The 11,250-nt window shown below is 44.5% G+C and overlaps 1 protein-coding gene across 1 annotated transcript in view; it reads right to left on the bottom strand.

The window, feature by feature from the left end:
- Window positions 1-11,250, bottom strand: part of ATP8B1 (ATPase phospholipid transporting 8B1) — a 122,870-nt gene that overhangs the window by 16,167 nt on the left and 95,453 nt on the right. Inside the window, exons 16-19 of the mRNA XM_032309129.1 lie at window positions 5,853-6,041; window positions 3,319-3,431; window positions 1,520-1,684; window positions 649-760 (exon numbers count right to left, since the gene is read on the bottom strand). Of these exons, the coding sequence (XP_032165020.1) occupies window positions 649-760; window positions 1,520-1,684; window positions 3,319-3,431; window positions 5,853-6,041 (579 nt within the window). The remainder of the gene's footprint in view (window positions 1-648; window positions 761-1,519; window positions 1,685-3,318; window positions 3,432-5,852; window positions 6,042-11,250) is intronic.

Below are 11,250 nucleotides of genomic sequence, written 5' to 3'. Positions count from 1 at the left end.
AGTTGGTTGGACGACTGCCTTCGGCTCGGGTCATGATCCCGGAGTCCCGGGATCGAGTCCCGCATCAGGCTCCCAGCTCCATGGGGAGTCTGCTTCTCTCTCTGACCTTCTCCTCGCTCATGCTCTCTCTCACTGTTTCTCTCTCAAATAAATAAATAAAATCTTTAAAAAAAAAAAAAATAAATAAAAAAAAATAAAAAAAATAAAAGATAAGATCATCCCTTGGATATAAAATTTTAATTAATCATTTTAAAGCAATAAAATGGGTCAGAAAACTGAAGTAATTGATCAGCATTCTGTATTGTTCCATTCTGCGTCCAACATAATGGCAGAGTGCTGGGGAGGGCAGAACGGACAAAAGCGATGGTCCTTTCATCAGAGGAGCTCACCTCTGGCTGGGGACCTAAGACTGATCCCAGTCAGCATGGTCTACCCAGGAGCTCAATGATAAGACATAAACTCTGCTACTGAGGGGGTTTCCAGAAGGATGCTGTCCAAGAGAACTGGGGTAATGGAGAAGGTTTTCTTAAAGAAATGGACAGTGTTTGTGCAGGATGGAAAGTCTGAGAAAGTCGTCTTGGGCAAGGGAAATAGGAGCTATGAATATTTAATGAATTAACAGATATGCTTCCCCGCAAGCGGAATTACCCTTTTTGTCTCCAGTGAGTACCCAGATCTTAATGTCGGCCTTTGCGAGTTTTGAAATGGTTTCTGGGACTCCATCCTGGAGCTTGTCTTCAATTGCTGTCGCTCCCAGTAGCTGGAATGTACATTAAAAAAAAAAAAAAAAAAAGGAATTAGCAAATAAGGTCAAAATGTTCTGTAATTGCAATCTGCCAACCTGTAACCAGAAGAAGGGCTAATTATACCCCCTAGTCAGTGCTCCGAAGGGGCGGACGGCCAGCAGTGACTGGGAAGGCTGCTGTGTTTCACACTCACCAAAATCCCAAACAGTCAAAATTCTTTTCTTAGTTTACCAAGATAAAAACCTAAGTATAAAATTAAGGACATTAAAAATACACTTTCATTGTCTACATACTGCCTCAATGGACACAAGCACTTCCTTTCACTAAAGGTCGATACTAGCTCTTTGTGGAACATATCCTTCTAACCTAAACTCTCCAGGCAGTAAGTGTTCAATTTTGAGAAATTTCACTTAAAAAAATGGTATGTTTTTCTTGTTTCAAGGTTTTGCAAAATAAAAATCATTTCAGTGATTCTCAAAATGTAATGAATATGTGCTGGTTGGTTATGTAAAAATCATAATGCATTTTAATGAGTGATACAAAAATAACAGAATCTAATTAGACTCTCCATGTTTTCTGTCTTTTGGTGTCTCATAATGGCAATTTCTATGTTGCCTGCTGAACAAAAGAAACTCAAATGACCTAGTTCCATTGTACCAATCTGAAATGCTAAAGTTAGAATTCTATTTCAAGCATGAGATTAAAAATAAAACAAAACTTAATAAAACTTCCAATTCTCTTTAGAATATCGAGTTGGGAAGGTTAAGACTCACAATTAAGTCTTTTTCAATCTCTTCATACACTTTATCCAGAGCTTCATCTCGGTTGGTGGAAACTAAACTGGCGGCGATAAACTTTTTGTTCCATTCTTCATACTCTTTTTCTTCAATTTCCTTGTAGCAAAGGCACAGAGTTCTAAGAGTCTCGCTTGCAAAGATCTATTCAAAAGATAATCCATCCAACAAACAATAGTTAATTTTATGTAATTCAAGTTCGACTTTTTTGAAGTTATACAGTAAGAATTTAAAAAGAGGTCATGAAAGATAACGAATTCTGAATAAATACATTCTGTGGATGAGATTAAACAAATACTAAGTATTCCCAGTATTCTAAATATTCCCAGGATCCTATCTGTAGTTCCCAAATTAGTTAAAGAGAAAAGTATAGATTTCTTCTACATCAAGTCACTAGAGTGAAGAAAACTTTTTCTTATAACGACTCAGAAAATAACAGACGAGGGAGCTGCCTTGGGGAGTGTACTGATGTCGTAAACACAGACCTGACAATTTTATAACTTGTTCCCATAAACTGTTACGAGCCGAATCAGCTGTGAACTCTCAACCAAGCATTGTTTCCTCAAGCCAATTCTGAAATACCTGAACCCCTGTTAAAGGTGAGATAAAACATTTAAATGAAAAAGAGTGTCTGGAAAATTTAATCATGGTGAACACATTTAAGCTATTTTAAATAGCTGACGTGTGAGCCAGTAAAAATGCTTTATTACTTCACAGCAGCATCTTGTCTAGCCAAGATGGCGGAACTAGTTCCCCTAACTGACTGTTTACTTTCAAAGATTCTTTGGAAGGTTGTGCATCTGTTTGATTAAATTGCCATTGTTCATATCCTCATGAGAAATTATCCATTGTAACTGCTTTGACAACCTATCTTAACTTAAAATGCGATCCCAAGAAGTAACATATACAGGCTTCTTCCTGAAGGACCTTTGGCTGGTCCCAAAACTCAACCAGACCCTTAAAGTAAAGGGAAGAAACTACCCTTTACTAAGCACTTACTAAGTGCTGGGAATTGTGCAAAATGCTTTCCCTTGCAACAACCTTCCTTGGTAGGAATTATCTTCTTCCTCTTCCTCTTTCACATGGGCAATTAATGCTTCAGTGAAACACAACTGTTTCCCCAAGAACACAAAACAAAAAGGCAGGACTGGGATACCAGGACCGATGGATGTCCTCCATACTTCATTGCCATCATTGATAGAACCAAAACAGTAAGAGGATTGGTAGGCAATTCCAAGGGCAGCATTTCCAGAAGCATTCTGAATTAACTGCAATTATCACTGGACTAACTTCACACTCCCCTCAGATAACAAATCTGAAGTAATGAAAACCAAACTGATTTACTGACAAACACCTCAAACTCCATTATCCACTTCATTGCTTTGTCATGCCCCATCGTCAATGAATGCTCATCGTACACTAGGAGGCTGGTGGAATTCCTGGAGCCCACACAGATATTAAGACCACAGCTTGTTATGGTTACGTAGCTTGCTCAAGGTCACTGGAAGCGAGACCAGTCATTACCCTAGAACAGCCCTGCAGATGCGGCCAACCTGGGTGCTGGAAAGGACAGCATGGCCATGTCCCAGAAGTCAGCAGCAGCGGCAGACCCAGAACCAGCCTGCCGTATTCCTACATTCATGCCCTTTCCACACAGCTACACCGAGACAAGGGAGGGGCCAAGAGTTAACATAGAACTTTCACTTACAAGATCTCACAAGAGAGTATCAGAAAGAGGGTTTGCAATCAGTGGCATAAAGGGTAAGGATGGGACTTACATCCAGGGCGTCCTGTGTCTCCTGCTTTGTTGGATTCATCTGATGTAACCGTTCGTAAATCACCGTGTCAGCCCCTTTACAGTAAAGCCTGATACTGCCTTCTGGGGTTCTTACTAACAGCAAGAGAAGGAAAAGCAAATAATGAAGGTGGGTTTGATTTTTTAATAGAAAACCACATTTATAAAGCTAATCTGAAGGTTAGTGTGCTAATAATTCACCATTAATTTAAAATCATGAATGTGCCTAGAAAAACTTCACTCTCAACAAACTCGGCAAGCCACCATCTACATACAACATAAGAGTGACATAAATATGAAAAGATTCCTTTTTTCAGCTCAGTTTTTCATATTCTTACTTAGTTTCACAGCAAGTAATTGACCGATTCCCAACTGTGTGCCAGATTCCCAACTGTGTTCTAGTTTCTTCCGTGATGCCTTCTTTGTCTATACCGCAGGAATCTTTCTTTTACACATAAACCCATAACGCTGACTGCCTTTAATACTCAGACCATAACATGACTTCCTGTGACCATTTTTCTTAGATTTTCGGATCTGTGTGGTAATAACAGCATGTGCCCTCATTGCTAACTGGATTTTGAATTCTTTAAGGTAAAGGCTAAGCATGGTAATTGGTCTAGATCAGTGCGAAGGCACACAGAAAGCACTCAGTAAAATGTGCCTAATCAGCATTCAGTAGAGAGTTGAACTTATATATTTTTACTGGTTAAAAATTCAGTCTTAGGGGCGCCTGGGTGGCTCAGTGGGTTAAAGCCTCTGCCTTTGGCTCAGGTCATGATCCCAGGATCCTGGGATCGAGCCCCGAATTGGGCTCCTGCTCCATACGGAGCCTGCTAGCTCCTCTCTCTCTGCCTGCCTCTGCCTACTTGTGATCTCTGTCAAATAAATAAATAAAATTAAAAAAAAAAAATTCAGTCTCAGAGTAGAGAAATCTCAGACACTTTGAGCGATCAAAGCCAACATCACTAGTAATCACGGGCCTCCAGATGTGATATGCTGGGAAGGACGGAGCCCCAGTCCGCGGGCTCCTCCTGCCAACAGTGCATAACCTGAGTTCAGTCATGAGGGTGTATCGGACAGATCCAAATCAGGAGACTTTTGACAAACTAATGGGCCTGTGCTTTTCAAAAATGTCAATGTATGGAAGAAAAAAATTGAGAAATTGTTGTAAATCAAAGGAGACTGGAGTTAACAGTCCCCTAATGCCCTATGCAATCTAGGATCTTGAATCAGGAAGGAAGGAAGGAAACAGGGAGAAGGGAAGGGAGGGACAGAGGGAAAAAAATTTCTGGTAAAATCGGAAAACATCCTGTAGATGAGATAATAATATTGCTTCCTGTTAAATTTCCTGATTCGGATCATTTTATTTATATCTAAGTGAACGTTCTTATTCATTGGACATAGCTACTTAAGTATTTAGGGAAAAGGAGCATCAGCTCTACAATTTACTCTCCCATGGTTCAGGAAACAAGAACCTGTGTATGACGAAAATGAGGAAGGCGATGTGGCCAATGCTAGTAGTTGGCAGCTATGGAAGAGAATACAAGAGTTTTTTAAACCATTCCTGCAGTCTTTCTGTAAATCTGAAATTTTTTTAAATTATGAACTTAAAGCTTCCAATATTAGAAAGCAGTCATCCGCTCCACTTGGTGGCCTGTTGTCCTGTGCCTGGACTGGAGGTACACTCTTGCTTCCTAAGCACAGCCTTGCTTTTCTCTGAACCCCTCTCTTGCCGCCTCTCCCTTCCCTGATCCCAAATGCAGAGCAGAAGTGCTCCGAGGGCCTCACAAAATAACAACGTGTCTGTGGCTTGACCACCCACCGTGTTCCCACCCTCGAGTCAGCACCTGGTGGCTCATATCGTGGAAGAAGGCCAACATTGGCAAGATTCAGATATACTGCAGGTGTCCCTTTGAGTGATGGACACCAACCAGAATGCCCGGGAAAAAAACAGGTTTCAACTAAGTCCGTGGCAATTTCCCAGGAGCCAAGTGGTTCATTCACTGCCCGTATTATTCTGGGGTCATTAAATAAAATGTGCAGAAAGCAGCATCTAGGGCGCCCGAGTGGCTCAGTTAGTTAAGCAACTGCCTTCATCTCAGGTCATGATCCTGGAGTCCCGGGATCGAGTCCTTCATTCGGGCTCCCTGTTCCATGGGGAGTCTGCTTCTCCCTCTGACCTTCTCCCCTCTTACACTCTCTCTCACTCTCTAATAAATAAAATCTTAAAAAAAAAAAAAAAAAAAGGCAGCATCTAAATGATTGATAGAGGGGCACCTGGGTGGTTCAGTCGTTAAGCGTCTGCTTTTGGCTCAGGTCATGATCCCAAGGTCCTGGGATCGAGACCCGCATCAGGCTCCCTGCTCAGTGGGGAGTCTGCTTCTTTCTCTCCCTCTCCCCCTGCTTGTGTTCCCTCTCTTGCTGTCTCGCTCTCTGTCAAATAAGTGAATAAAATCTAAAATAATAATAATAATAATAAATGAGTGATACACAGACACACTCTTGAAGGAGACCTACCAATGATAGACATTCGCTTCCGGTCACTGTTGAAGTCCAAAATGGCAAGAACATCGTAAGTCCTCTCAGTTCCCAACTCACTGATGGTGATGGTGTTCTGGGTCCTCGCGAGGAAGGCAAAGCCAAAGTTCCGGGCCGCGTTCACTAGAGCACCTTCGTCAGGAGAGGCCGCCTGGTAGTTGAGCTGACCTAACAGAGAAAACCAGGGAAGCTGTAAAGCGAGATGCAGAGCTCACCACCCCGAGGTCACAGCTGGCGTTCACGTCGGGGGTAACGATGTAGCACAAAGCCCAAAACATCCCCAAGAAAACAAACCACTAATTCTTTTTGGGGGCGGGGGGGTTGATTTATTATTTTTATTTTTTTATTAATATATAATGTATTATTAGCCCCAGGGGTACAGATCTGTGAATCGCCAGGTTTACACACTTCACACAACTCACCATAGCACACACCCTCCCTAAAGTCCATCACCCCACCACCCTCTCCCTACCACCCTACCCCCGGCAACCCTCAGTTTGTTTTGTGAGATTAAGAGTCTCTTATGGTTTGTCTCCCTCCCGATCCCCTCTTGTTTCGTTTATTCTTTTCCTGCCCCCACAAACCCCCCACGTTGCATCTCCACTTCCTCACATCAGGGAGATCATATGATAGTTGTCTTTCTCTGATTTACTTCAAATCGCTAATTCTTAATAAGTATGCCAACACTAACACTTGTCAAACTTTAAGGTTTTTATTTCTAATTATAAACAGTAACATAAACTAGAAGTAAAACAAAACAACTGGCGAGGAATAGGGGAAGGGATTCCTACAATCTCACCATCTGGAGGAAAAACAACACTATTGACACTGTGTTACAATTCTTTCCAGTCCTTCTGAAAATGCCTATTTCGGTAATAGTTTCTATCATATTGAACATACATTTACACCCTGGTTACTTAAACCTTATATTTGGAGCATGTTAACATAGCTTTAAAGATTCTTTCTAAACATTATTTTTTTTAAATTTTTTATTTTTTTATAAACATGTATTATCCCCAGGGGTACAGGTCTGTGAATCGCCAGGTTTACACACTTCACAGCACTCACCAAAGCACATACGCTCCCCAATGTCCATAATCCCACCCCCTTCTCCCAACCCCCCTCCCCCCAGCAACCCTCAGTTTGTTTTGTAAGATTAAGAGTCACTTATGGTTTGTCTCCTTCCCAATCCCATCTTGTTTCATTGATTCTTCTCCTACCCACTTAAGCCCCCATGGTCTTTCTAAACATTATTTGAATGAATGTGAACATGTCACTATTTTCCAATTACAGGCACTTAGCTTATTTCCAAGTTTTCTGTTCTTAAAAATAACATCGTAATAACTATTTGGTCTGTGTGCAGAGTTTTGCTGACTATTTTCTAAAGATAGCTTCCCAGGAGTGAAAATACACTGCTAAAGAATTCTGGTAATTTTTAAGTCAGTTGGGAAATATTACTCATTTATTTTCTAGAAGGATTATACCCTTTATCGTCCCTCTGGAAGAGCATGCTTACGTCACCACAGCCATATTCCCATACTAAAAAAAAAGAAAAAAAAACCTCAAAATTCATCAATCTGTTCCATCGCCTGATGTTTAAAGTTAATTAATGGAAAGCTGCCTTCAGCTCATAAGCACACTTCGACAAGTGGGATAAATCCCACCACGTTGCGCCAAAAAAGGCAGACATGCAAGTCTACGTGCTGTGACTGCACTTCTACCGACCACAAAACCAACAAAGCTAACCCGGGCTGTGCCAAGTCAGGACTGGTTAGTTCTCTCGGAGGGGCACTGGCTGGAAGGGACGCAAGGGGACTTCTGTGGGACTCGTAATGTTCTGTGTTTTAAAAATCTGGGTGTTCATGACACGGGAAGATTAGTTGGTGAAAAAAACTCAGCCATCTGCTTGTCTCCATATACATGTTGTACTTCGGCAAAAAGTTGAAAAAGATTTTCCATTTTTCTTTTTTTAAGATTTTTACGTATTTGAGAGTGAGAGAGAGATCATGAGCGGCGGGGAAGAGTGGAGGGAGCCGCAGACTCCCCACGGAGCAGGGAGCCCGACGCGGGGCTCGATCCCAGGAGCCTCGGATCGCGACCTAAGCCAAAGGCAGACACTTCACGAACCGAGCCACCCAGGCACCCCGCCATTTTTCTACTTCAGCTATTCTGCCTCAAAGCAGAAAGGAAAGTACTTGTACGGTGAGGGGAATTTTCACAGAAAAAGGCATTTCGTTTCCCTCCATGGTTTGAGCAGGATGCAGACCATGGAGGGATGGGCAGCTTTTTATACCATCGTCCACCAGGAAGGGGAGGACGCTCTGAATAAGCGATGGGGAGGGTGACACCTCCATACCCCGCCCCCACACTCATCCCCACACACACCCGCTTCCCCCTCACACCCGCCCCTCTACACACCTGTTCAAGTGGCTCACCCTAATTAAGTCCATATCTATCAATTCCCAATTAGTAAGATGACCCTTTAGATTTTCTGTTCACCCAGAAAGTCGTATACCAGAAGTTACGAACATACACGCTGAATCCACCCGCTCCAGACACACACACACACACACACACACACACACTCCCGAGGGCAAATATTTGACCAGAGCTAAACAAGCAGCAGTGGGGACACAACCCCTCCCTTGGGCCCGTGTGGCTGACACTCTGTTGCACGGTGCTGATGGCAAACTTATTTCCAGCAGGAAAAAAAGCAATGAAGTGATAAAAGGTGGTCAAGTTCCCATGACTAGGACAATCCTCTCTGGAACAAGCACTGATACTGTTATCATTACCCAAAACCGCCCCCCTTCCATTTGGTTCTCATAATGGGGTCACAGAAGTACATACGAGTAGAGACAGGAAGGAACTCAAGGAGCTGGTCCAAACTCCAGCTTCATGTTTGCAGGAAGAAACTGGGACAAAAAATATCCTTCAGGAACCATTTCCAAAGAGAACTCCTTATTTACTGTACAGTTGGAGGCAACCAGAGAGACACTCTGTTCTTTCAGAAACTAATTTGTGGACCATGAAACCCGCACAGATAAAAATATTCTCCAACCACAAATCACACCTTGGCAAGTCTGCCACCAGAGCTTTCTCTGGCAGGTTCCAGCCCTGAAACAAGGGACCTCTCTGATGACCCCCTCAACAACCTCACCCCCTGCAAAGCCTTGCTGAATGTCTCCCCCATTCAGGACTTCCTGGTCCTTCCCACAGACCCAACCCACACCCAGGCCCACAGCGCATCCAGACTTCACAAAGAAAAGGCCTCCAAGCCTTCCACACTCGGCTTGGACACAGCTCTGCGGGAGGCAGGAATCAAAGGTGGCCCTGGGGTTCCTGCCCACTCCCCCAACACCTCCCCCGCCCCAGTACACACACACCTCCTCCAGGTTATTCAAGTGCTAATCTAGGTCCTGCTGGGAATAGATTTTACAGGTGTCATTAAGGTTCAAATCAGTTGACCTCAAGATAGGAAGAGTGTTCCCACCTAATCAGGTCAGACCGTAAAAGGGACAGGGCTTTTCCTGGAGAGAAAGATTGGAAAGATGGAAGGGGTTCCATGGAAGGGAGATTCTTGTTTCCTGGCTTTGAAGACAGTAGAGGCCACGTGGCCAGGAAGAAAGGAGGTCTGTAGGAGCAGGGAAGGAAGACCTCCGTCCTTTATGGAAGACAGAGTCCGGCACTCTTCCCTGTGAGCTTGGAGGAGGACTTGGGAGCTCCAGATGAGCACATGGCCTGACCTTGATGTTAGGGAGATCTCCAGCAGGGAGACCTGGCATGCCATGCCCAGACTTCTGACCTACAGGACTAGCAGCTCATGAATGTGTGTTTCTAGCTACTGAGTTACGGTCACTCATCACAGAGCAACAGACTACCAAAGCAGCCTCTCCAAGCTCTGTCCCCAGGTACCTCCACACTCGAGTCACACAGACCGCCACTGAGCTAGTCTGATGCCTACGGCAACATGTGTGAAAGGACTGCCCCCTCTCCTGTTGATGTGATGCGTGATGTGAAGACTGACCAGTCTCCAGTATTCCTACAGAAGAGAGGAAGCAAATGCAAAAGCAGAAGCAAAGGCGCCCAGCAGGCGGGACTGCCAGGGGACCCAACCAGAAGGGGTCTTACTTGACCTGCTGTGTGGGTCAGGCAGGTCCATGGGCCTTCTGGGGCTGGATTATCGATCACAGCAGGAGGAGCGGTTCCCAAGGTCCTTCCAAGGGACCCTTTCAAGGTACTTCACATATCAAACCCCAAACAATTTCTATTTCAGCCTCCTGCGCCTAGACATCCAGCTGTACTTTATTCGCGGTGGCTGACAGCAACTGCCCATCATGGACTGTGTGAAAGAAGTTTCCTCAAGACGTACAACAACTGGCCTCAGCGGACAGTGGGACAAAGAGCTGCACAACATTCGGCTGGAAGGACACACCGGGTCGTGAACTCCACTGAACCCAGCCTTCCACCTGCCAATGCGGAGGACGCTGGTGCTCGGACCCAAGACCCGGGTCTGTATCCTGTGCTGTGGCAGCCACCCAGATGGGGCCGGCCCATCTCTAGCAGAACAGGGCTCTTCCCGTAATGTCCCGGGGAGGAAAAAAGAACATATAGGCCATAAGATTGAAGGATGTTTGCCTACGTCAGCTGCTCAGTTCTCAAAATAACCACCACACACTATTAAAAAAGGGGGGTCAGAATCATGTTACTAATGAGTCAAGACCTAAGAGAACCATGTTGCTTAGAAACATCACAGTGGATCCTTACTGCATGAATAAAATGTGCTCGGCTAGAAACAGACCTTGACCAGCGTGTTGGTTACTTACGACCTGGTGTGTCCCTGTGTTCCCCGACTTTGCCCGCTAACAGGCTTCCCTGTATCTGTCCCCATTTGAATTCTGCGGTTATCTTGCTATACCACACCGTGAGAGCCAGTCTTGGAATGGGTTTCTTTGAAATCTGCTGGAAGTAGTGCCCAGAGCTTGTACACATTCAGCTTTTTTCTGCATATTCCTTCCGCCGGGAGAGTTCATATTTGCCACACGTGAGGTCGCAAGGTCAGAAAACAGAAAGGCCCCGTCCTCTGCCGCACTGACCTGAGGGGAGGCTGGACAGGCAGACCGTGCTTCACTGCAGGAGTGCCAAAAGGGTTGCTTTTGCACTTTTGATAATGCGCAGGTATATTTACAGAACTTACTGTAATGTCTGTGTGTGAAAAAATGGCTAGCTTTCACTGACACGGGACCAAGTTGCTGCAACAAAGCTGGCACAGCTGTATTTAAGAAATCTGCAAAGCGGGGTGCCTGGATGCCTCAGTCATTCAGTGTCTGCCTCCGGCTCAGGTTGTGATCCCAGGGTCCTGGGATCAAGCCCCACA

Source organism: Mustela erminea, chromosome 13, assembly GCF_009829155.1.
Source record: "Mustela erminea isolate mMusErm1 chromosome 13, mMusErm1.Pri, whole genome shotgun sequence".
NCBI lineage: Eukaryota > Metazoa > Chordata > Mammalia > Carnivora > Mustelidae > Mustela > Mustela erminea.
This window is presented reverse-complemented; position numbering and strand designations above follow the sequence as displayed.